Genomic DNA, 27,356 nt, shown 5'->3' on the forward strand with positions numbered 1-27,356 from the left:
TTTGCAGTAAGGTGGGAATGTATTTTAAACAAAGTGCAATTTTTCTTATGGCCTCCCAATAGAGGTTATCCGTTTGATGTCACACTAACTATTTTCTGTATAATTATAGGCTATCTTCGTGAATGCATGAGGCAAGAGTGAGTTACAAGCCGAAGAATGCTAGTGAAAATAAGAAAGCTGTGGTGCATTTGTTATGTTATCTATTGCTAAGTAATATTGTTTTGCAGCTGGAAGAAATAGGCCAGTCTATTAAACTCCAGCTGCTTGCTAGTTTGTACTGCTCAGTTAACCCAGTCCCCTTTTTTCCCACTCTTCAATTGGCTATTAATATAAGTAACTCACTCAGTGTAGCAGTTTCCCTGAGTCTCTCTTCAATTATGCATAATTGCAAAAAGTTTTATTTTCTTGCATGGGTCCCACTGATTTTTGTCTCAAAAACATGCTGTGTCTAGTAACTGTTACTAACTTAAAAAGTCGTAAATGAATAACCACTATACGAGTAATATATTTCCTGTCATTTTTAAGACTTCTGTGGACATGGTCTTTGAAGGACTTTATATTGGAACTTTTGATATGGGCTTCTAGCCACATGGCTAGGCTACATAGCTAATAAAAATTTTTAGCAGGTGCTTCCATACCTCCCTAAATCTGCCCTAGTAGGAGGGTACAAACACATACAAAATCACAGGTGCATGGCTACATCTAAAAAACTACCAAAAAATAGCATGGTTGACTAGCTAGGTACTGTGGCTAGCTACGTACACTGAACAACAAGAACTGAGACAACTAGTATAGTACTAGAGAAAAACCATTACTATTGACGTAAAAGGCATGAATAATTCAATAAATAATTAATGTGAAGTGTCCTCGGACTCACGCGACCACATAATTATAGCAAATACCTAAAATGGGCGGAGCAAGGTAAACAATAAAAATCCATATTATTAGCTATAGTATTGTACAAAACCTCACGTGGAGTTAACACAACATACCTCAGTGCTTGCCTTCGATAACTTCAGCTTCTATTATTATTATTATTTATTGTTAATCAGCAGGACCCTCCAGGGGTATAATGCTGATGTGCAATTACATGTGTACAATTTCAATTAGTTACTTAACTATATAAGTATGTACAATTACGACAAGTTACTTAATTATATACATATGTACAATTACAATAATAAACTATAAAAATATATACAATTACGATAAGTTACTTAACCATATACATAAAAGGGGCTAATTTTTGCTTAAATTCTTCAACAGTCAGTCTCAATAATCTCAGCATCTAATCTATTCCATTCTGGTACAGTTCTTGGGAGGAAGGAATATTTATATACATCAATTCTTGGTTGGTAAGGTACTAGTTTAAAGTTGTGTGAGTGTCGGGTCCGTAATACAGTAGATTTAAATGGGAGATAACAGTTCGGTATAATTAATAAATCATGTAGTACTTTATATAGTAAAACTAGTCTAGCTGATTTGCGACGTTCTTGTAGTGTAGGCCATTTCAAGTTTTCAAGGATGTTAGTGATGCTGTCTCTATTATTTCGTCTCCATGGTTGACCTGTGACAAAACGAGCAGCTCTATGTTGGACCATCTCTACTTGATTTATGTTGGTTTGGTGATATGGATCCCATATTGGGGAACAATACTCTAACTCTGAGACTAAGAACTTACCAAGCTCAATAGCTACACGCGTACCCTACACGTGTACACACTCTACTTAGTGCACACCAAAATTTTTCTCTAATTAGTGCCCACTTTGTGTTGTGACGACGATTACTGCTCTTCGTGATTGACTGGTAAGCATTGTCTCGGTCTTGTGAGTATATATATAATTGTAATAAGGTGGCGGGGACATTGCCTACAATAGTCGTGCGTAGCCACTACTTTTTTTGCATGCCGGGCGAGTGGGAAGGGGGTGACACAGAGGCACTTACTGTAGGTAGATCTGCGACCGCGGTCAAAGTGCAAGTCAAAGGTCAGGGCCACAAAAATCTTGCCAAGTCAACGGTCAAGGGTAAAATTTCCAACCCACAATCGAAAAGTACTGAAATATCCTTGCTAAGTTACCGGTCAAAGATCACATATTGAAAAAGGCTTTAGTCACAGGTCATAACAAAATGTAGACTTTGACCGCGGTTGCAGATCTACCTACAGTGAGTGCCTGTGTGTCACCCCCTTGAAAAGTAGGCATAGATCGTATGCTCTTCATACCCGTGTGAAGAATATACGATCTATAAAGTAGATCTATGAAGTAGGCTCTATCTGGATTTGTTTTTCGGACTCTTTGCTAAGGTGTGAAGGAGAACTTCAGCCACAAGGATGTTACAACTCATCAGAACACATTTTGATAAGTGCTTATATTACTTCATAGGCGGATTTGTTAAACCAGGCGCACGCCCACAGCCGGCTGTGGGCGTGCGCCTGGTTTACTGTAATTGTTTCCGTAAAAGTGTGTGTGTACCTATCTATCTGTCTACCTATGTACCTATCTACCTATGTTTGTCCGTACGCACCCACGTGAGCAAAATCGTTTAATAACGGTAAAAGCAGCTTTTACGTAAGAAGTAAAAGTGAAATGAAGTCTGTATTAAACTTCTGCACAGGTGAACTTTGCTCTGAGGTGGTTTCTTTTCGGCGGACTGAAATACGGGTGTGGTGACTTTCCTCAGACTACCTTCCCCTTGAGGTTTTCAGGCATTTAGCAACTGAAAAACAACGGTGCAGGCCTCGTACACTGCCAGGAATAGCCTATCGCTTCGAGTTGAAAGGGGGCGTATCCCTTACGTACGCGAACGAAAATGAAGAGCAGCTTTGAGGCTTTGTCGTGAGAATTTGTGGGAAAAAACACGTTAGTCACACTATAAAACAGTTTAGAAGATAGTTTTGTGCGTAATATGTTGGTTAAAGCGGTTTATTTAACAAACGCTTCCTTAGCAGTGCATAGCAACGTAATTGAACGAATTACGAATATTTCATGAATTACGAAATACGAGAAATAGCTAATTATATTATCAAACTACCCTATTGTAAAGTAGTAATACATAGTTGGTTAATTCATAGTAGTATATACTGTCTATAGTTATTCCAGATGAGTTAGCTAGCTGCTTGGCGCCTGGTTTTTAGAAGTAGCACAACATCAACTTGTTTTTCGGACTTCGCCAAGGTGTGCAAGGAGAACTTCAGCCACAAGGATGTTACAACTCATCAGAACATATTTTGATAAGCGCTTATTATGCTGTTTTCACATGGACACCCAAAAGTGGGTTCCCACATTCAACCCAGGTTCAACCCAGCTTCTGTTCACAAGCAATCATCACATGATGGTATTCATTGAGTGATAATTATCTTCTAAGCACTTTATGTATTCACCAAAAACCATAACTCGCTTTTGAAACCATATACTGAGTTAGACCCTACTGCTTTGTAGGGGAACTTGGTTATGACTTTGAGGTTCAACCTGGTTAACACTATCCCAGGTTAGCCAGAGTGTCGAATTATTGAAATCGGCTTGGCACTTATTCACACTACTGCATCTGTCACGAGTTTGATAGTGCAAGTTCAGAATAATGATTAGCTAAAACAAGTGCACAAGCTTTAGATTATTTAGGCGCTTAATAAAAAGGGACTACAATTGCAGTGAGGAAGCATAGAAGCAGCTGAAATAAGTTGTACAATGTTATAGACATCATGTTTAAGCTAGTGGGTGCTCCTTTCGCCAGGAATATTAATGCATCTTGAGCGTAACTGTCACAAAGTCTACCAGAACTACAGTACGTCGTAGCCATTTTGAAGAACAGTTAACCCTCTCACCACCACAACCGGTGGTTTCAATATATAAATGCCCATAGCATCTCATTATAAGCATTCCTTAACTTCAGTTGAGCATTTTCGTAGCTCCTGCGCTTATCATGTAGCGGCCATGCCCTAAAGTGAACGGGAACAGGGATAACCAGTCTCTCACGCACTATCACGCGGTTAGATGATGCAATCGCGTACTTTTAAAATATTGATAACAAGCATTGTAGACGATTCTTTGAAGTGATAAAGACACTACTAATGAAGAGAAACAGTAAGGAGAAGGATGATATAGGTTGGAGTGGCATGTTGCTACTTTTTTACACCTTGAAACAATTACTTTGTGTCTGTATGCACACGTGTACTTGCTCAAATGCTGGAAACCAGACTGAGAGATAATTGCTTTAGCTGTAAACAGGTTAGCAATATTTATTGTGTTATTATAAATAGTCCTAGCCTGTAAAGTAGTGAAATTTCACGTTTGATTTCACTTAGGCCGATTTTGGCACTTTGAAGTTATATAATGGTTTTGTGGTTGCTCTTGTGTAAACAGCAACTTGATAATTGAATTCCTTGTTCTATAACGAGTAAGTTGATATATAGGTTTATATGGTATGGTGTGTAAGTTATAGCAAATTAGAAGCAATGGATTGGAGGCCTCTACAAATTTGGCGGTGAGGGGGTTAAAAGAGCATAGAATATACTCACTATGTGGCCAACGGAAGTAAGTTAGATTGTTAATCTGAGTTGGCTGGCTTGGAATGTGTTCAGACTGTATCCTATCCCAAGCCAACCCATGCCAGCCCACCTCTCCTTGTTGTGCCGTGCTGGACCTGGTTCAGCATGGCTCATTTGATTCACACTGCCTTTTGTTTCGAGCCGTGCCATGCTCTACCCGGGTTTGAAGGTAGTGTGAATGGGGCGTATGGTGATCAAATGAATGTTAACCCCGGGTTGAATGTGGGTTCAACCTGGTTTAAAGTGACCATATGAAAAGGATGTAAGTCCAACACATGAACTTCCGGTTTGGACTATTCGACTAATCAGTCTATGGTCTCTTTGGGTACCAAGTTGTAAGTAAATCACACCAGCACAGATAATCCCGTTGAGGTGTTTTGATTTGTTTGTTTAAACTCTGGAATTTGAGCAAGGCCGTTCTCCATTCGAGAGTATACAACTGAATAGTTACACACGTCATAGATTTCAGAGGCATGTAGCGCTGAAGGTTTGGAAACGGAAGTGAACACGCTTACTTTTTGCATGCATTCAATGTTGAAATATGGCCAATTGTTGTAGCTGTAGTTCTGGTGATGTTACTTCTGCTGTCAACGCTAATGTTGATGAATTTGGTATGTTCTGAGTGATAAGCAGGTTTTGTCCTCCTAAATGGCTGGAATTATTTCATACTATGTGTTTACCTTTTAGATGCTCCCATATAGCCTGCTTCGAAAAGCTCTGCAACAGGTCTTGATGACCCAACATTTAAGACAAGTAAACTTTTGTAACACAACTCCATTGTCGCCACTGAAGCATGTGTACTGCACTTCTTCTCGCGTGAACTGCTGTGGGAGACTTACTGAAGAGGTATATATAGATTTAAGAGGAGCCCTAGTAACTAGGGCTATGCAGCAGTAAATTGTGGGGATCGTATTACTGTATTCATACCACAGAAACATTCACCAACCACTGAACTGTGTGTTTTTATGCAAGGCTAACTCTCCTTGTGGAACTCCAGTCCTGTACCAACACTTGACTAACCTATTGTTTCAAGGCATTGTTAAGATACAGTTATTCTGTGGCTGTTGACACTTCCAAGCAGCCTAGCTCATTGACAAACAATGAAGCCAATGCTCTGAGGTATGTGGCAGGATATGTGTGCCGTCATCTTTGAAAAAAGATTGAAGCATCTGCTTATCCACTAAAGGAGGAAATTGTACTGTGCTTGATGAACATGGTCAAAGATAAGTATGACACCTCAAGAAGCGTTTGTGAAGAATGGACTGATCTGGTTGATCGTGATGGTTTGTGGCATGTTCAGGAGAACATGTACTCCTTTTTCTTATCATTGGAAGAGGAAATATGTATGCTGCTTCCTTCTTTGTTGACCAAAGGAAAAAGAAAAGAGCGAATTGTTGAGGATCTTGTCTGCAGTGAAGATGTTCAGTTTTATTTGCTGATTGTTGGAGCTGAATTTGATGAAGAAAATCATGAATACACAGTGAACTGCTCAAAAGAATTGTGGAACTGTTCGTAACAATCAGGAGCTTCTCTTATGCTAGTGCATGGCTAGAAAAATACAAGCAAGAACATAAGAAAGGGAGTCAGAAGTCAAAAGGCCTTGGTAAAAGAATTAGTTAGGTGTTTTGAAATTACACTGCTGCTGTTGATTTTCATTAAACGTACTTTACAATAAATGTAATAAACTGAGTTAAAACACATGTTGAATTTGTTTGTTTCCTTCTTCTCTTTGGAAGTGAAATGTTCTCTGCTTTGACATCAGTTTTGTGCTTCCTGCCACAACAATTTCCTTTTTTGTATATGCCCTGCAACAGAGTTTATTACATGAGTTACATTAGTGTTCTTCAAAAATCCATCACAAATTGGGTTCTCATTAGCTTGTCCCCTCTGGCATTGGCACCTGAAAAATTAGTCTGGAGGGGTCTTGAGAAAGGCGCTTACTTAAGATATAACTAATGCCAGGAATCTTGAGGATGTAGGGGACAAGTTCCAAAAATGACCACATATAATCAATAGATAATAAATATCAAACAATCATAGTACCCACCGGTTATAGAAACTACTTGCAATGTCTCCTGGCTCAGTAGCTGCCATGCAGCATCCTTTGACTATCCACCCTTCTGCTCTGAGGATGCTTTCCATTCATCTAAGTATGGCATGAATTCATGCTCCAACCACTGTAATACGGTCATGCATATATGGAGTCTAGCATATACACCATTCTGAGAGACGCTGATCACCAGACTTAAAATATGCCTGGCTTTTGAAAATCCTTTTTAATTCCGTGTCACGTTCAAGCAATCAAAGAACCTATTACAAAGCACAAAAATTAAACAAGCACAATAATATAGCAATGTACTTGTCAAACATTTTCACAAACTTGGCTTTTTCACTTTGGACCAGCAGCTAAGGAAATTCCTACTTGCTCACTAAGCACCTATACAACAGATTGTATACAGGTTACTGTAACTGCATCTTTTACAATTACCTGTGCAGCAAGATTTACTCACATCTTTGAAAATGATGTTAAGTGGATATGTTCATGTTTCAATTTCCATACTCTTCTCATACCAAATCCAACTTCTGTGTCTTCCAAATAAAGTTTCTTCAGGTGGTCCCATGAAATACTTTTCCATTGCACTAAACTAATGTATGCATCAGTACAACAAGTACATATTTAAATGGTCATGTAATCTATGGCTTAAGTACTACCATGATCAAGTGCCTTGCACAAATATATAATTTTAAAGCTAACCTCCAATTTTCTTGATTTGCTGGCCCAACAATTCCTTAATTAGATGTGGAGATTGGAACAGAAAAATCGATTTGTACAGCAAGTATTGAAAATACATTACAGGCGCTTACTAACACGGTTGTAACTTATGAAAGGATGGACGTACTGGGCTGAAATTTCCACCATCGTTTTTGCCATGGATAGGGGAATCATTTACTGGGTAAGTTTGTCCTTTTATCACCTGTCTTCAATGGATACAAAGGTGAAATTCATGAAGAAAAATCGATCGTGTACGATCGCTTCGACGTCACGTAAACAAACGCTCATAACTTGCGAATCATTGGGTCTACTGCAACAAAATAAAGATTTTCTAACTCTTAAGTAGGTGAATAAGGTGATATCCAGCTTTTATTGTTAGTCCCTTCCTTCACTAAGAAAGAGGCATTCAAAAAATTTACAAAATTTTTTCTATAATACACAAATATTTCACCAATGCTTTATACTGGAAATTTAGGCTGTGTCGGGTTTTCGCAGATCCGGTCACAAATATAGATAACCGAGATGCATGGCTCTGGTGCATAGACATTTGACAGAACCCATCCCCCCCCTTACTGAGATTTCTGTCTTTGCCATGAATACTCCACAGCTCCTATTGCTCTGTCACATGTTAGAGAGAGCCCTTAATTGTCTTTCCATTTGAGCAATGGCTTCCCAAACTGGATCAACTAGTTGGTCACTTGTCAAGAGGAAAAATTAAAAGCCCTCACACCATACTCACTAGCATCGTGTCAGCAATGTTTGGCATTGACTGTGATTCACCATTTAAATCTTTCTCAAATATCATCAGATGGTTAGAAAACCCTATGAAGGTTCCTTCATGCTTATCATAAATCACATCTTTGATATAAATCTCGTCCAAAATCAGTGCAACATATGAGTAATTTTCTTTGGAGAAATCAACCATGTCAATCAACTGTTGATCAACTTCTGCTGAAAAAGCAACTCTAGCTAGAATTTAATGTGTGTACTCCTGCAAGGTTCTTTGTGAAGGCAAACGAATGCACCCAGATTCCCTTAGCATCTTGTATGCCCATGTTGAAAGGTGTTGCAGATAAAGACACCACTTAATGAAAATTGGGTGCCATTGACCTTGAAAGAGTATCTTTTCCTGCTCTTCCCAGAAAACTTTTTCAAATGACCCTTAAGGATACTTCTTGTACACCTTGTTTCTCCTTTTCTCCACCATATCCTTTAGATCATCATTAAATCAGGGTCCACAGTTACCCCATCATTGTTAACAGCATCATTGATCTTTGTTCTCAGTCGTGTGACCTGAGATTTCAGGCAGACATTCTCATGATGTAGCTGAGAAAAGCACACTTTTATCTTGGGACTTCTTAACACAGTATGTAGTATGACTACTGGGGTACATTCAGTCATTCTGCTAAGAGACTTGTGATGTTTAGTGCAAGCTGAGCACCTGCTTGACTTGACAGTAGAATTAAGAGCAATCTCATAATCAGCATGAAATACTGATGGACTTCGAAGTCTCTTACTATCAACTTGGGCAACCACAAATTTCTCTGCACAGTGACAAAATGATATGATACATATACCCATATAGCAGCAGAACAGATTTACAGTTAGAGACTGATACAAAATGTACACAAACTTGATGTATCCAACATAGTGCCTTTACGTAGGCTAGATAAACCAAAAAACCGGTCATCAGAGTTGCCACAGCAGGGCTGATTAGTATCCAGAAGATTAAGCAATGCTTGCAGGTTTGAGACTACGGGTGTTTGAATATTTGTGCTATGTACACACAATTTAAAAATATTTATTTGTACCTGAGAGGTATCACTTTCAGAACAGCACACTTCTCTGGGTCTACTCTATTGTTGCAGTATGTTACTACCCACGAAAGGTCTGTTCTGACAGCAACACAGAAATTGACTTTAGCAGTGGTGTCATTGCATTTTAGTTTAGACAATTTCAAAACTTGGCTATCGTCACTGTATGCAACTACAAAATTATGTATTCAATCAAAATCCAGGATTGCAATCAAAAAAATCAACGTACTATTCAATGACTCGAGTTGTTGTAATTCAGTTCTCAGATCCATAGTACTAGAAACTGTATTACTTGAAACCATACTGGTCAGTGGTTCGTACTTGTAACATTGCAGGGTCTTGACTTCCTTTCCTGTTACAAAGTCTCAAATAATGATGTCCTCTCCTATTAATCTAGTATAAAGCATCATATAAAATCACAGTGTATTACAGCAAGAGTAACAGACAATAGCTAATTGCTGGTTTAGGATTTAAGAAGAGCCTGCCTTAAATTTACTGAAGAAAAAGAGCTCTAACAATCAGTGCCAGATATTCATTAACAAAACGTGGAAAACTATCGTATAACGGGAATGATTCGTGGAAGTAAACTTTGGTGAATTTCGCGATTGTAGATGCATTTGTAAATGTTTTCTTGCAATAAAGTTTCCTACAATTAAAAAACTTTTTCATGGATCAGTTGATGCTGCATTCGTATAAGTGGGTAGCTACATGCCTTGCTACTTGCTAAACTGCTATGAGTGACGGTATTGTCAGTGAGGTGCAAGACCATGTGATTTGAATTCGAACAGAGATGCTACGTAACTTCAGTGAAAGAATCAGTGCTACTCTTGCAAGAGAAATGGGGCAAATATAATTGCAGCCCTGCGATTCACTGTGTGGGAATGGCATGTTTTGGCCTCAGTTTTAGTGCCACTCCCAAGGCTAGGCGTGCCTATTGTCCATGCTCATTATCATGATGCCTACTTCTCCAACGAAGCAGCGATCATGCATGGTTACTAGTATGCGTAATACGCAACATATCAAAGTCAAGCCACATAGTCAAGCGTTCGTAGACATGTGCCCAATTTTTAAATTACTTTATGCAATAAATCGCAAACATTTTCTCATAAATAAGGAAATAGTAGATCATTTGCAAATGTTTTCTTCCGTGAATCATTCCTGTTATAGGATATTAAATTAACTTAGTAGAAGAAATGAAAATGAGTTCAGTTACACTGCGTGCTCTACAATTCCGTTTCAACATTGACTCGTAGTGGTACTTCATTAGAATGTATTGGATCACATTTGTCATTTCCTATCCATCATCGCCTAAAATCTATTCACATACACAAGTACAAAAACAAAGCAATATACAACATAACTACACAAGCAAAACACACCATAGAATGAAAGATCATATAAATTGTTATGGAAGGAAGACAAGTTTTGAAAAAGATGACTTGGAAGGGGAAGTTGCCTTTTGACGAAAAAAATTATTGATGAAAAGATATTCTGCTGCCAAGAGTTGTGGCCAAGTGTGGGGACATTAATTTGGTGTTATTGCTTGTCGATATTCAGGGTCTCATCAGTGCTGCTGCGGCCTTCTGCCTGTCCTTTGCTAGTATAGCAAAGTTGTATCCAAACAATAGGGGAGCAGCCTCCTTGAAATCAGCATCCCTCACAAGGCTTTTCCGTTGGGAATGCATCCCTCACAAGGCTTTTCAGGTGGGAATTCATCTGAGTCAGAATGGCCTTCCTCTGGTCTATAGTGTTCTGGGCACTAACATATCCTAACAACTGTAAGGATGTTTGTATACTTCCTCAGACATTTCAACAAGCTTTGTTAATCTGATGTTTCCGCCAGTTGCATGAAGGTCCACAAACGGCTCTTCCTCTTCTTTATCACTGTTGCTTACTTCAGAACTCTTGTTAGGAGTAGCATTGTTACCGGGTTCTACGTATGTTACTGTTTTGCAAACCAGTCAGGTTATCACCACTGTATGTGGCCCCATTCTTAAACGTCTCTATCTCAGCCTATGTGGCATTGACACTACTGCACATATTGGTGATGACCTTCTTTGTCTCTTCGTCCATGAATCTCCTGTTGAACATCTCAGCATGTGTAGACTGTCGCAGCCAAACAAAACCACCAATGCATAGTGGCCCTTTGATAGGGGAACAGTCATGTTACATCATTTTAAATATTTTGTCACATGTACTTTCTGCAAAATGGCTCTGTCATATGTATTTGTGGCAATGGGCACTGTCATATGTATTTGTGCCAATGGGCTCTGTCATATGTGTTTGTGCCAAATACATGTTAATGTGAAATGGATATACAAAAACACACACAAAGAGGGGTAGTTATAAAAGCCGAAATGGAATGGAACCAATCGGGACACACCAAGTAGAAAAATTGTTTTTAACAGATTGTGCAACATTTCCAACTGTCACACAGTAACTATAATTGTGCTAGAGTCAGTTTGCTTCTACTTATAATATAAGCATGCTAAAAATTGCTCACTCAAAGTTTCTATTTAATGCCTGCCACATGGCACGTCTTAATCCATCACGTTCTGTTTAATCCTGATGTAGAATTACTTCTAAAAGGTAAAGTACTATAGTATTTTCATATTACATTTGTGTGCGAACCTTTATAGTAACAGTGAAGCTGGTTTTCTGAAGTATGACACAAACCCGTTCAAGCACACACTAATTGTTATTGTACACATGCATCATAAGTATAGTCACGTGATGTTGTAGTTTGTTTTTGTGCGTGGCAGACAATATTTGTATTCATTTAATCCGTCGACTGTGTTTGTCTTCTCTAGACCACCTACCGTGGGGTTACTGAAGTCTGCCAGCATTTGCAATGATTTTTACGAGAGTTAAACCTCACTGAGTATGTGTTAGTGAATTGTATGTTTACAATGGTTACAAAATAAAAGTTTAGTAGGGTAAATGATCATTTTTCAGCATAGGTGATTCTAAATTTGCATTTTTGCTGTGGGCATTAAATAGAAACTTGGAGTGAGCGATTTCTAGCATGCCTACAAGTACAAGAAAACTAACTCTAATACATACTGTGTGACAGTTGGAAACGGTGCACAATCTGCGAAAACGATTTTTCAAGTTGGCGCGTATTCTGGTTCCATTTTGTTCCGGCTTTTATAACTACCCCACAAAGAGTGGTTAGATGCTCTAAAGGGAGTGGTATGGACTACTGGAATAGTGGAATGATATTTTTAAGCTCAATATTTGTTTTTACATCCAGATAAGTGCAACTCCTCCCCCTTTAGTAAGCAAATATGTACGCATTGTAAAAGTACATGCGATTATAATGAAGTATCTTGTAATCATTTACAATTAGAACTATGTCCGAAGCAAAATTTAAGTCGAAAGTTTGTTGTGGTAGTGCCACATTGCACACTGAACTAAACACGGTTATAATTTTTAAATTTTTCAGACAAGTGATATAGTATTGAGTCATAGCTAAGTCGCCTTAAATCGAACACATTTCAATAATTGCTTATACTTCCTCACCACAACAACACACAGACTTCCGGTTTGGACTATTCAACAGAGCAGCCTTTGGTCTCTCTGGATACCAAGTTGCAAGTAAATCACACCAACACATTGCGAGTTATGCGCGAAACAGTAGAGCCTATCATTTATCACTCCTCAAACACCGGTACTTTTTACCGAACAGCCGTATTTCACTCAATGACCAATTTTTGAACAGTTCGCACATTCCAATGAATAACATGCTAGGGAATTACCCTGTCACTTTGAGGTTTCTATGGGATATCCAACTACCGGATAACAATCTGTGACAGAAATTTTACGGAAATTGAGTATGCCTTTCACGAGTTATTCAAGTTACACTGAAACCATAGTTGTTATAGGTGCTATCGTTTTACTCATAACTTGAGGCCTGCTGGTTCGGTTTACTTACAACTTGGTACTCAGGGAGAACAAAGACTCCTCTATTGAATGGTCCAAACTGAAAGTATGTGCGTTGTTGTGGTTAGATGTTTGTTAAAATAATTGTAATTTTGCTCGCTTCGTGCCACCGCACATCCACTAGAGCCTCTGGAGCCCTTTACCAATAGAAACCACTGAAGAAAACTGTTGTAAATGTTGTACTGGTGGTCCATACAGCTCTATAAGTCTTTAGTTAGCGTTTATTGGTTTTTATATGTTGAGTAGCTCGCCTAGTGTGTTAAGTTCGATAATACGTACTGTTCGATAATAGGCGACTTACGCTATAAGTCAAACAAGTGTTATACTGAGGAGAAGTATGCTAAAAGGCTGACTCAAGGGGAATCCTATTTATTTTCTTGCTTTAGGGGGAGCAGTTGTACTTATTTAGATGCAAAAATTAGTGATATTGAACTTTTAAAAATTCCATTCCAGTATTCCACCATTCCAGTAGTCCATTCCACTGTTTACGCACTCCCCTTCTGAAATGTAATCATGAATGCAGTATATGGTAAATCTGTCTATGTACGTGTTGAGCTGGCTATCCCACTAGGGACCTGTGAGAAGGCTAAAGCCTGTGAATTCAGGGAGTCATAAACATATAACTAAAACGTTGAAAAATACAGAAAAAAATTCCAGACCCAGTGGTGACTTGATCCCAGCAACATGCAGTCTAGGCATGTACCAAAGGAACCACAACAACTAGGATCTGTGATCTTCTGGATCGTCAAAAACATTTAATAACTCATGGATGCAATTACACATGATCTTGAAATTTTGCTGATTTGTAGTACTGCTTGACCCGCTAAAAATATTTCAAAATCTTTTTGTTCAAATTTTCAACATGATATTTTCGACCAATCAAAATTTTCACCATACATTTCCTATGTGGAAGCCATAAAAATACAGTATTCGTTACAGCCCTTTCCTGAACTTGCAATGGAGCCAAACCATACGTGTCTGTTGTTGACACCTTTGCTGTCACCACTAATCATCTGGTTGGCTGAAATGTTAACTCTCTTGAGAAAAAATCCACTTTTAATTTTTAGCTGTTTTTCAGGATCCAGCTCAACCCAACATGCATCCATAAGTATGCCATTTATATGACTTCTATTTGGGTATTGTTTGCACAAGATTGCGTTTGCATGCTGACTACATATATGCCATTATTACAAGTGTATATCATTTAGGTGATTTGAACAATTTCACAAGCACTGATTAGAGTTGCACCGATATGCATTTTTTCACATTTGCCGATACCGATTATTTGCCTATTCCTGTAACCGATATGCCGATATTTACCGATATTCTTCATTTCTTCAGAACAGAGGAGGAGGAGCAGAAAATCACCTAAAGTTTATGCGTATAAACTGCATTTGTAATGATAATGTAATCAATGTAATTAATTACGTGGGCGGCTGACTTTTACAATGTTTTACACAGTTTTGCTACTATCTCCTTTCATGGAAAAGGAAGCCAAGTAGTTATAAAACAGCTAATCAAACAGTGTTTTAGTGGGACTACAGACTCTTTGTGAAGAGTGATCAACTAATTGCGTGGGCGGCCGATAAATATACACAGCCTACTATAGCCTTGCAACCACATTTGTGCAAACAAACAAACTCAAATAGTTACAAAACAGTTACAACAAACCACTTACTGCTACATTCACCACCTTCTTTACTTTCACCTGTTCATTGTCGTCAACTTAACGATTGATTGTGGGTTTCGGTTAACCGGCAAGTTATTCCGCTTCGTAGCCGATACCGATACTTGTAAAATTAGCTAATATCGGTTGTTACCGATAATTCAACCGATTATCGGTGCAACTCTAGCACTGATTATTGTCATCAAGTTGATGGATCAACATCAAGGCAATTGTCATGAGCAGTCTCTTGTCAACCTTTTAACACTCCCTACAGAGCTATTAGTTTATATCATCTCATTTTTATCTTCACTACGTGACAGGGTAAAACTGAGATATGTCTCAAGATGGATGAGGCATGTGACTGAAGGAACACCATCACTGTGGAAGGAGTTTGTGTGGCCTTATTATGACAGTCGTGAAGAATGTAGTGTGAAGAAGGTGTTGAAGGTGTGTGGACAACATGTCAAACTATTATCCTTTCCTTACTGTAGAGTGCCATCAACACTGGTAGAGATGCTACAGTATTGTAGTAATGTACAACATCTTAGTCTACCATCAACCAAGTTAGATCCTGAACAACTAAGAAAGTCAATACATCATATGGGATGTCTGCAAACACTAGAACTAAAGGTGGACAATGAAAGGGACATTAAACAATTACTTCTTATTACTGGTCAGTTGAGAGAACTTGCAATAATTTCAGATGGTTGTGATCATCTAGAGTTGTTCAAGCTTTGGAAGGAATTAGAATTTAGGCCATCAAGTTTGAAAATTTATGCTCCAACATTGTAAGTTGGTGGACTATGCTACTCAATTTACTGATATTCCTACTGGTATTACTGCTAACTTTAGAGTGTACAACAGATATAACAAAATACCCTTAATCTTTTCACCTTCATTTCCATGTTTTCAACTCAAGGTTGAAGAATCTAGTAAAGTGACCACTACATGTGTTAAACCCAGTGACTTTGGTATATTGGGATTAGAAAAGGATTTAGCAATGATGACTGATTTTCAGTATGGTGGAAGGACAATGTATATGGTGAAGTATACGTATCATCTTGATTATGGTGTTCTAAGCAAGCTCACAGACTCTATGCACATTGTCAAACTGTGTGACCTTGTTTGTGCTACTGATTTTGATATTTCTTCCTGGTCCTCACTTCGTTCTGGTCACTTGGAACAATTAGCTATTGCTTGTCCTAATCTTCAGAGACTCAATTTGAACAGCTGCATTTGCTGTTTGGAAAGCTTACAAGGCCTGCAAGCTATTGCTAGTAATTGTTACCACCTAAAGGGACTAAACATAGGTCGTATAAGTGTTTTGAAACTTGAGAATCATATTTTATTGTGGGAAATATTGAGTGATATGAATTTGACCCACTTAACAGTGGATGTTTGTATTCTGAGATCAAAAGTTGCAAACAAGAAAGCTTTGATTTGTTTGTATCAGAAGTGTAGGACTATCAGAGGAATACAATGTGGGTATTGTAGTTGTAAGAGTTCTAGCAAATTGTCCAATAAAGATCCAGTAACTTTATCCTATTTTCCATCACTAAATTATTGCTATTGTTGTGTGTATCACAAAAAGCCTACTGTGGTGCAGGATGTGATTAATATCTGTAAGGAACTCAAATGCTTTTGGTACTCATGTGAGCGTTATCAGCTATCACTGAATGTAGCTCATAACCACAATCTACAACAGTTATGCATTAGTGCATTCCGCACTGTTGTTCCTGATGAATTTATGGCCTCAATCTCAGCTCATGGTGGACTGGTACATGTAGTTATGAATATACGATCTATGACAGCTGAAGGTATAACATCTCTTGTGAGGAATTCTCCTAAACTGATAACATTATATTTGAGTGCTGAAACTATACATCATGTGGATGTAGAAAATTTTAATGTCACTTTGAAAAAAATGTTTTGCAACCGAAGATTATTTACAGCCGGTCACTACATTTTATTTGATAATGGGAAAAGAAAATTTAGCACTGAAATGATGGAACAAGGCACAGATCTTTTACCACTTTATTAATTACGTAGATACAACTACTATAGTTGCAGCTTTATGAATTCTATACTAGTACACTTGATATTTGATTATAACATATTAACATATATTAGATCTGTAGTAACACCAACTACTTTTTGCAATTATAGTTGTACTTGACTGTGTATTTCTTAGTTAGTAGTGTTTTGTGTACAAAATAAAAGTCAGTGTGCTGTAAATAGAACATGTGTTGGAAAGCATTGATTAATATTGCTTTACAGATATTTGACCATTATTCACTGCTAATGGTGTTGAGGCATCTATATAAATCTAACAATTGTATAAGGTAAATGACAGTAATGGTTGTTACACTTTTATTTCACACATACAGATTAATTACAAAGAATGTTACTAGAAATTTGTGAGGATTAGGTTTGCTAGCAATGGTGAAACCTTATACCTGAAGATTCATGTATAGGTAACAGAGCCATGCTGTTTTAGGCACGGATTATTTTTTTGCACAGCAGTTTCTGTGTACATAGCCATTCCTAATTATATTGAAATGGTTTTACTGCAGCAGTTTCTATGTAAGTAACCATTGAAATTTCTAAATTTCAAGCACTACTATATCAAAATGGTTTGTAAGATGATCACTGTAGTAACTTAAATGAATGGTTCCTTTTATTTTTTATTTATTAAGACTTCACAGCACAAGTGCTGAAGGCCTTTAGGACACCTGACTGTCTATCTGTAGTTGTTACAGAAAGTGTGTTTGAAAAGGTGGAGAAAGGAGAGAAATAGGTTTGAGCCAATTATGCTTTGAAAATTGCCTATTATGCTTTTGAGCAGTGCTCAAAAATCCAGCCTCATTATGCTCAAAATTATGCTCTCAAAATCAAGATTATGCATATTCTCAAGAGCTGACTGTTTTATTAGAGTACACTGTAAAAATTTAGTAGTGAATTGCTCTGCCACAATACTCACTACTTTTTGCAGTGAACGTCACTACTTGGTGGTCAATGTAGTGACGTTCACTACAAAATTAGTAGTGAACGTCACTACACAAAAATAGTGAGTATTGTGGCAGACATTAGTAGTGACGTTCACTACATTTAGTAGTGACATTCACTAGTTTGTTTTTACTGTGTATATCTGCATTTCCTGACTGCTGTATTAGAGTAAGTGACTGCTGTATTAGAGTATCTCGATCTTATTTCTATAAAGTGTGAATAATCAGTCAAGAAATAGTAAAAATAATAACACTGCAAGGTTTTTGATATAAAATGCAATAATAATGTGCAGTGTGTTCATGTTGTGCAGTAATTTTGGCTCACGCATTGTACGTTTTAATTAAAATTCTTGAAAATCGTCCTATTATGCTGGCATAATGCTTGATGCTTTTGCTAGCCTATTATGCTCAAAATTATGCCGCGGCATAATTGGCGCAAGCCTAGAGAGAAAAAGACACATGGTAGTGTCTCGCACCACACCGTGCATGAGTACATTGACAGGAGAAACCGCGATATTCACGCTTATGCAGCTCTGTGATCCCTTATCTGATTGGAACCAAATTTGCTACAGAAATGCCAGCCAGGTAGCTATAGGGGAGTCTACATACCAAATTTGAAGAAAATCGCTCCAGACAATTCCGCAGATACGAGCAACCAAAATTTTATTTAATTTCTTCATTTTTCTTCTTCATTTTGCACACTTTGCAAAATGGCTATCGTTTTGTTCATCCATGTTGAGTCCATAGACACGTGCCTATAATGCACCTATCAATGTGTTTCCCCACCCCCTCTTGGGAATAAGTGGGGCTTTACAGGGGGAATTGACACACCTTGTAGAAAGATCAGCTACAAACAAGTCACCCTGCAGAGAGTTCAGCTACAAACAAGCCACCCGAGAAAGTTCAGCCACAAACAAATCACCCTGTAAAGAGTTCAGCTAAAAACAAATTACTCTGTAGAAAATTCAGCTACAAACAAATCACATCAGCTAGACACAAGTCACCCTGTAGAGAGATTAGCTATAGAAATGATTTACTCTGCATGCAGAGAGATCACCTAGAACCAAGTTACCCTGTAGAGAGATTGCTACAAACAAATCACACTGTAGAGAGATCAGCTAGAAAAAATTACCCTATAGTGTGGAGACTTCAACTATATACAAACAAATCACTCTGTAGAGAGTTCAAGTTGCCCTGCAGGGAGATTAGCTAGAAACAAGTTACATACCTTGTAGAGAGTTCAGCTAAAAACAAGTCACCTGTAGAGAGAATCGTATAGAGAGTTCAACTACAAGCAAATCATCCTGTAGAGAGTTCAGCTACATTTCAAGTCACCCAGTAGAGAGATCAGCTGCAAACAAGTTATCCTGTAGGGAATAATTAGCATGTAATAAATATATTATCTATATAATTTGTATATTTACTGATAAAATTAGAAATAGTTAAAGTATTAAAAATCAGCTTTATCTTTTTGTTCTTCCTGTGGTAAAAAACAAAAGATTGATTAGAAAACCCAATTGGGTATATAAATACAAAAAGAAGTGATATCTATTCAAAAACAGCCAAGTGGTAAAAAATGAGTGCGGCCCTCAAAAAGGCTATGGTGAAAAAAGATGTGAAATCGTTATCTCCCTGGTGGCGGCCAAGAAATGGCTGTGATGGTAGGTTAACGGTAAAAATTTTAACAATGACAATTCAGGTGAATTTGGTGCCAAAATTAAGCAGCACCAAATTCACCTTAATTGTCTTTATTAAAATTTTTACCATTAACCTACCATCACAGCCATTTCTTGGCCACCACCTTGGGTTTCAGATCTTTTTTCACCATAGCCTTTTTGAAGGCCGCACTCTTATTTGTGAGAAGAGTTTATTCAAATGCCATATATATATATTATACATACACATAATAACTACAATGTTTGCAGTACTTAAAGTATATTTACAAGTACCTAAACTCTTTAAGTACTCAATTCAAGTACATAACACTATACAGTTTGTGTCTTTTGTAAATGAAAGATAATGCATGTGATGTCTGTATTTGACAATTCTATTAGAGCACCGAAAAAATGCTCTTATAGAATCTCCAATAACTCTAATAGAACAGTCACTGCTTGCAATTATTATCTCCCATTTACTAAAATTGTACAACAGTGAATGTCAACGACAATAAATTTTATGGAGGTATAGTTTTCCTTCTTGGAATTCTTTAAAACTATTTACAACTAGGCCTGCGTCAAATATGCCAGAATAATAAAAAGCATAGTAGGCTAGAGTGCTATGCCAGCATAATGCTAGCATATTAGGTGAATATTTCAAACTATGGAGCTTAATTCCTTGTAGATCAAGAGAGCACTCAAATTAGCTCCTAGGATCGATACTCTGTAATAGAACAGTCACTTTGTAGTGAAATACTCTAATAGAGCATTCACTGATTGAAATGTTCCATGATAATTGTTAGAAATGTTGCTAACCTAGGAGCATAATGCAAGCATAATGGGAACACTGAAAGAGCATAATAGGTGGAAATTCCTGAAAGAATTTTGGGCAAAATTTTGAGCAGGTTTGACTCAGGCCTATTTAACAACCTTTCTATGTATCATGTAGCCACTAGCAGCTGTTTAATTGAAATTCTGGTATAGCAATCCTGCTGTTTAAATTGATAGTTGAAGAGAATGGTTGACAAAAAGCCTGCTGTCCTAGGGTTGGGCAAAAGATAGACTTAAAAATAGAAGTAGACCACTATTAAGGTCCAAATAAGAGATTACAGTGCTGAAGTGGATCCTCAAGTTCTCTTGTGGTAAGTAAATATTGTATTGTTCGACCAATGAAGTGATGTCATTGGGAGCAATGATAGTATTAGAAGATACTGCCAATATATCAAATCATTGAAAATGTCACTGAATTTTTTTGGTTGGGATCATCACTTATGATCAAAGATTCAGATAATTTTATGATCTTATTTTAGTAAAAGTGTTTAAAGTAATTATAAGTATTTAAATACATTAGGAAAGTATTTAATTTACAAATACATCCAGCTTCTAAACTACAAATACAATTACACATAATTTGTATTTAATTGCAATTATGTATTCATGTATTTGACCACAAGTCTGGTGGGCACAGACTACAGCCCATCGCACAACAGACCATATCTCACTACTGGAATAGATTATATCATTTTGCAACTTGTATTGTACAGCCCATTAAATATTTTATAAGGGCTGAAAATTGCACGATCATAACATGATGCCTGAGGACGATATAAAAAGTTAGGCATCACAAAAGCTTGTGGTAAATTTTATGCTCCCACATGGCCTGTTTTTGCAGATCTGGTCACATTTTCCTTATACTTGTGGCTTACTGGAAGAACCATTTTCTTCACTGTCCACTGTTTAATGTATTATGCCATAAATGCAGTGCTTAGCTTGTGCAGAAGCTTATAATGCCCCACCAATGATTTCCTCAGTTACTCTTTCCCAGAATAGATATTTGCATGTATATTCAATTATTGTTTAATGCCTTTATTTATGTGTACTTCATGGCTTTGTTATGTGGCTAGAATTAGGATGAAAGTAGGCAATATTTAGTGCATGATGCAGTGGAAGGGTGGTATATTTAGCTGAACAATTATTAATCATGCTGTTTTTTAAGTGTGCACATAATGAAATTGAAGCTAAGTATGTGATGTCCTTCACCTCCATTGAACATTGGAGGTGTGCAATGCTTAAATCTGCCATGTGCAAGCTGCCCGGGCCAGGGAATACCCATTGAAACAACTAGGTTTTTAGTAGTTAGCTTTTAATATATAAAATTCATGTATATACACATGCTATTATACAAAACTACATCAATGTCAATTTTGTGTTAGGTACATTGAATAGTGTGTGTGTGTGTGTGTTATTTATAAAAGTCATCACTGACAAGTCCTTCACGGTATTCACTATAATTGTATGTACGTTCAGGAATATCCAGTATTGCAAGGTCAATATTGTTTTGATGATCATTATTCTTTCTATAACAACATCCAATCATCTTCTCTTTCACATTGTGCAAGGTAATCACAACATTACAATGACATGTGTAAATGATAAAATGGTAGGACACAATTGTGCAAACCTGAATAAAAGCCAAACTGATCATGACATTTGTGACAGTAGAGAAAACACTACCACTACCCTGATAGGATACTACATACATTATGGTGAGGTTTAGTAGTAGTAAGAGCTCTTGAATGTTTACAAGTTTGTTTTTATTTGGATGAGTATATCCATTATATGTAGTAAGCAAAATAAGGATTATAGCTGTAAGTATTAACCTATGTTTTGCCTGGAATGCATAGAAACTGAAGAACAAGCTCCTGAAAATTAAATGTACACCAACCCAGTAATAGTATCTGTCTTTGTATGATCCTTGAAACGCATCCAGTAAAGGTTTAAATTGATTTACTATCCTGAACTGTGATAAGTATCTTGTAAACAACAAAATGATGTTGAAAGGAATTAGTAGTAAGAATAAGACAAGACATATGATGAACAATATGGTAAACTTAAAGCCAAACAATGGAACACTGGCATCGATAGACCACACTAACTGTTGATGACCACTTGGTAGTTGAGTTATGGTAGAATAAGAAAACAAGACCATTGATACAGCTCTGAGAACACTAGTGTAGGATAGCAGAAACAATGTAGCTAGTACAGGAAGAGATCTGGTATATGTCCATCGTAGTATTCTAGAGGAGTAACGACTCACTATAATAATTGAGATAGCAATGACTATGAGATAGAAGGGGAAGAACAACTGCAAGAACATCTTAGCATATCCATCCATTCCATTATAGAAACAGGTCTCAATACCCAAATCCAAGTTAACAAAAGAAATAAATACTCTGAGTGGTTTAAACACATTACTGTTTACTAGGAATACAGAGTCATTGATGCTAATGATGTTTGCATAAAATATTGTTCCATTGATAGTTCCATTAGTGACTGTGAGGTTGAGAAGATAAAGTAAGACTACCAAAACAATTCCAGCCAGTATAACTATGATAGTGATGAGAATATGTATATTAGTACAATGTATACACCTTGATGATCCAAATACCATACTAAGTGAATGTTGACACTGTGAACACAAGATATCAGTCCTGTTAAACTGACACTGTAAATCAGGATTAAGTAAATTAAGATGTGATGAGTGAGGTAGACAGTAATCCATTGGACAATTATGTGATAATAAATATTTAGTGTTATTAGAGTGATGATGAGCAGTTATCCAAGTGTTAGCAAGACGTGTGATAGTTGATTGATCAATGTAACATTTGTCAATGTGAATATTACTGTTTCTGAGATAAGGATCACAATCACAAACTCCACTTTGTAATGTAAACCCAACTGGACAAGGCAGTATTTCTATATAAAATGCTTCATAGGTGTAATATAGACAAGGTGATGCTGTTAAAAACAATTCACAAATTTCTTTAGAGTCAGTAACAATGGTGAAGTTAAAAATTTTTGAATGTTTAGTGATAGTGTTAACCAATTCAGTTTGGTGACCAATCCTACAAGCTGAAGTTGGTAGTTGTGTACTTTGTGTCTCTACATACAAAATACTGTCTTCATTATTGTATGGTACGCAAAGGTCTACTTGTAACACTTGTCCAGGATACACGGGTCCTAGTACATCAACACTACAGTTTGTTATGTTATGTGAACAGTAACATATGGTCATGTGGTGAAGTAGTTGGTGTTGATCAGCTTGCATGATTTGCTGATTTATTATTCCGGGGTTATAACCATAGAACACTGATGTATTTAGCCATCTACAGTGAGTAGCAAAAAAGTCCAATTCACAAGTTCCATGTTTTGATGATATTAAATTATTCTCAAAGGTAATCATGTAACTTGCTGTTAAAGCACATGATCTATTTTCCATTGTTTCATATTGGAATGTGCAATATGGATAAAGGTAATGGTTACTAATTTCTAATTCATGAACTATCATTGAGCGAAAACTCGCATTGTCACTAAACATAATAGTTGTGTTTTCCTTTACTTTTATATAACTTGGTTTATGTCTTATGAGAATAATTCTCATCCAGTGATTTGACGTGATTTTTATTTCTCCACTAAACTGTACCTCACAAGACTCAAATAACATTAAGTAATCAGTAATTTGAGCAGTATTATCTGAAATGATCACTGGTCCATGCAAATTGACAATAATGTGTCGCATATGCAGAACACCATAATCTGTAATATCATAAAGACTATTGGAAGCAATAGTAACAGGTCCTTCAATTGTTACATTTACTATGCATCCTCTTTTGCTACTCTTACCATCAAAATATAATAGTGGACTTCTATTATTCTCAATATTGGAACCATGTAAGGTGACTACACTTGACATCCAACAGTTTTTTATGTAAATACTTGCTGCCAATATTAAGAATTTCCAGTTTATGTTATGTTTTAAGGTGCAGTTTGTAAAATTAATTGTAATGCAATTTGTATCGAACATAATTTGAATCATTGAAAATGGTCGATAAATTAGCTCAACTTCATTATCTGTAAATATGCAGTTGTATATCCACGCTACGGCTGATGTAAAGACTACATGTAAAACAGGCTTATTCATGCTATGGAATTGAGAGTTCTTCAATATAATATATATATGTGCACCATAATTAACAAGAGCATAGTTAAAAAAAATATCCTGAGATATGTCTATCCCTCCATAACCTTTCCCAGTAATGTGTATGTTGTTCATTTCCACAATTACTACATCAGTAAAATTATAGGGACAATACATTTGTTTATACTGCAGCGAAATCAGAAAATAATGTAAGACAGATTGTTGCAATTGTGTACTTGAATTTACATTTATGTTTCTTAGAGAAGATTCTCCAATTAAATAATGAGCAGTAAGTCCAAATTCCAAGAAATTAATATATTCCAACATACAGGAAGAGCAAACAATAAGAAATAATTTGGTGGCATATTTGTAGTCTCTTTGTTGGTAACACATTCCACATTGTTTGAACGTTATGTTAGCAATCTTAACTTTGAAAGAATTTGTAATATACAAAAATGATTTATGAGAACAGAAAACTAACATTACTGGTGATGAATTATCTGTAAATTCTCCACATAATGTGAAGTTATTCAAATGTTTAAGTGTTACATTAGTAGTAACTTGATGTTCACCAGGTAAAAAGTGATATTCAACATTTGACGCAACAGGTAGTGTACCATTATTATCCAGTAAGTATTGACTGAGTGTAGCACAAGGTTGAGAAGGACAATGGACATTGGTAGGGTTATCAGGTAAGATGTAAAATACTTCTGTTGTAGTTAGTAACCATATTTGAAGTGCCACAACCATAACATACAACACTCTCTCCTTTTAAAGTATAAAAATGTCAGTACAACTCTATGTCAATGACCAACTCACCATGCTATGCACCTTGTACATGTGAAGCTCATATATGTAACATTGGGAGTTTATATGTAGCTAGCTGTACTTCTTCTCTTGCTTAAATAAAAGTTTGTAGTAGTAGTTACAGAAATTTAGCAATATATACTGTAGTTGTGATATATATTTAGTCACTGAATTGGTATAACAGTGAAACTATATATGCTGTTTGTGGTTTTGATAAGTGGTGAAATTATTGTCAACATAAAGTACCTGTATGAGCATAATATAATGTATAGTTTCATTCTGTGAGGCTAAGTGAAATATAGTGAAAATATACAATCTTGGAACAAGTGAAAAACAATATTATTATTGCAATTCACTACATTTTCATTTCAGATTTATATATATAATGCATGCTTCCTTGTGTATTACACTGTACATATATCTAATACAGATTACTGAATGTATGTACTAATTGACTTTACTGCTTACTTGCAGTTCTTTAGTTTATTACAAAGTTATGATCATTTGGATTAGCCATGAAGTTCTATAATTTTATAATATTTGCAATGGTGTAATTAATTGTCACCAAAAATCTGCAGAGGCGATGTCAAAGGTTGCATTATTATTTATCTCTTTTCCATCATAAATCTTTTAAAAGATTAGAAATGTTAGTGTTTAGTACCAGTGCACAATACATATTGCTATAAATAAGTGCTCAATAGATGCTAACTAGAGATTCTGTTTCATACATATGTTGCAGTACAACCTCACTTAATGGTCACCTCTGTAACAAGACTACCTCACTATACAGGTAGTAATCACCTCCAAACACAGCTAAGATACATTTTAATAAAAGGCCACTTCATTTTAGCAAAGGCTGATTTAGGGTGCTAAAGTACCTCTAAAACTTTTAACAGAAGCTACAGATACATTAATAATTGCATTTAATGAAAACATAAAACAAAGGAAGAGCTAAGCTTTCAATGAACAAAACTGACTTACTGTAGTCTGGGAATACCTGTCTTATTGCCTCTTATTTTAAAAGCATCGAAAAAAGTTGGTTTTAAGAATTTAGTGTGTTGTAGCTCACCAATGCTTGAAACTATGTGTACCAAATTTTCACAAGTTTTAAACCAACTTCTCACTTTCCAGAACATCCACTGTACAAGTAACTAACAGCTAAGTTTCTCACCATTTTAGATAGTTTTAACCAGGCCTGCTTTTAACTCACTGTTGACTGTATCAGGTATATAAACTCCAAAAGGAGTGGGTGGTAGGGGGAAGAAGGAGGGCAAGCGACTGTTTACAAAATTAAAGAGGAAGGTGTAGGGATGAATTAGACTGCAAGTTATGGGTAATCAGGTTTCAAAACTGGCTAAAATTAAAGGAAATGTATAGCACAAGTCTTCAACACTATGGAGCTGTACAGCCACACATAACCATCCTCTGACAGGCCAAAGCTCCATTCGGGATCCAGACCTTGGGAAAAACAGTCAGTAAAATCAGACCACTCAAGTCTAGCTGATTTTGATTGTAAAATTTGATAATTCATTTGTCTAGCTTTGTGTTCTTAGTGAATATTCAAATCTGCTGTCATGGCTGGTTTTCCCAGACCCAGTCAGATTTTAGTAGTAACCTTTAAGTTGAAGTGGCAAAACTTTACCCCTGCATAGGTGACACCAGCGGCAGAAGTATTTGATGTGCGGGGTGGGGGCTGGCCAGAGTATAAAATCTCTGGCAACAGGGGGGTGTGGTGGGCACAGCCCCCCAGAAGCTGTAACCATTTTACATGTAGCATTCAAGATGTCTCAAAGTTCACCAGAATGAATTTACAGGTAGAATTTGAAGCATTTGTACTAAACACCAATTTTTTAGTCAAAGTACAGGTGTATGTTGAACAGGCTATCATATAGTATGATAGTACTGTATAGTAGGGACCACAAAGGAGTAAGTATGGCCCACAAAAAAACACCACCCAATAAAACCAGCTTCAATTTTCCCTGACGACAATGAGACAGTACTGGTTGGGTAAAACTAAGCCCAAGCAAGCTTTCAGATCGACCCACAATATTTTCAACAAGTTGCTATGGAATTTAAAAAAAAAAATTTAACAGAAGTTTCTACTGACTGACTGCCAGACTGATGCCTTCAGACAAACATAACTCAATAACGGCTTAGGCTATGGGCTTTACTG

The 27,356-nt window shown here is 36.7% G+C and overlaps 1 protein-coding gene across 4 annotated transcripts in view; it reads left to right on the forward strand.

Moving 5' to 3' along the window:
- The first annotated feature begins 1,745 nt into the window (after positions 1-1,745).
- Positions 1,746-27,356, forward strand: part of LOC136264126 (uncharacterized) — a 47,345-nt gene continuing 21,734 nt past the window's right edge. Inside the window, exons 1-4 of one of the 4 annotated variants that reach the window (XR_010704965.1) lie at positions 1,752-1,806; positions 17,016-17,080; positions 21,706-21,797; positions 21,843-21,944. Coding sequence is in view for 1 of the 4 variants with exons in the window: in XM_066058823.1 (XP_065914895.1) it covers positions 15,514-16,779 (1,266 nt within the window). In the remaining 3 variants the exon portion in view is untranslated. The other 3 variants (XR_010704967.1, XR_010704966.1, XM_066058823.1) reach the window with 3 other exon arrangements.

Source organism: Dysidea avara, chromosome 8 (genome assembly GCF_963678975.1).
Source record: "Dysidea avara chromosome 8, odDysAvar1.4, whole genome shotgun sequence".
NCBI classification, from domain to species: Eukaryota; Metazoa; Porifera; class Demospongiae; order Dictyoceratida; family Dysideidae; genus Dysidea; species Dysidea avara.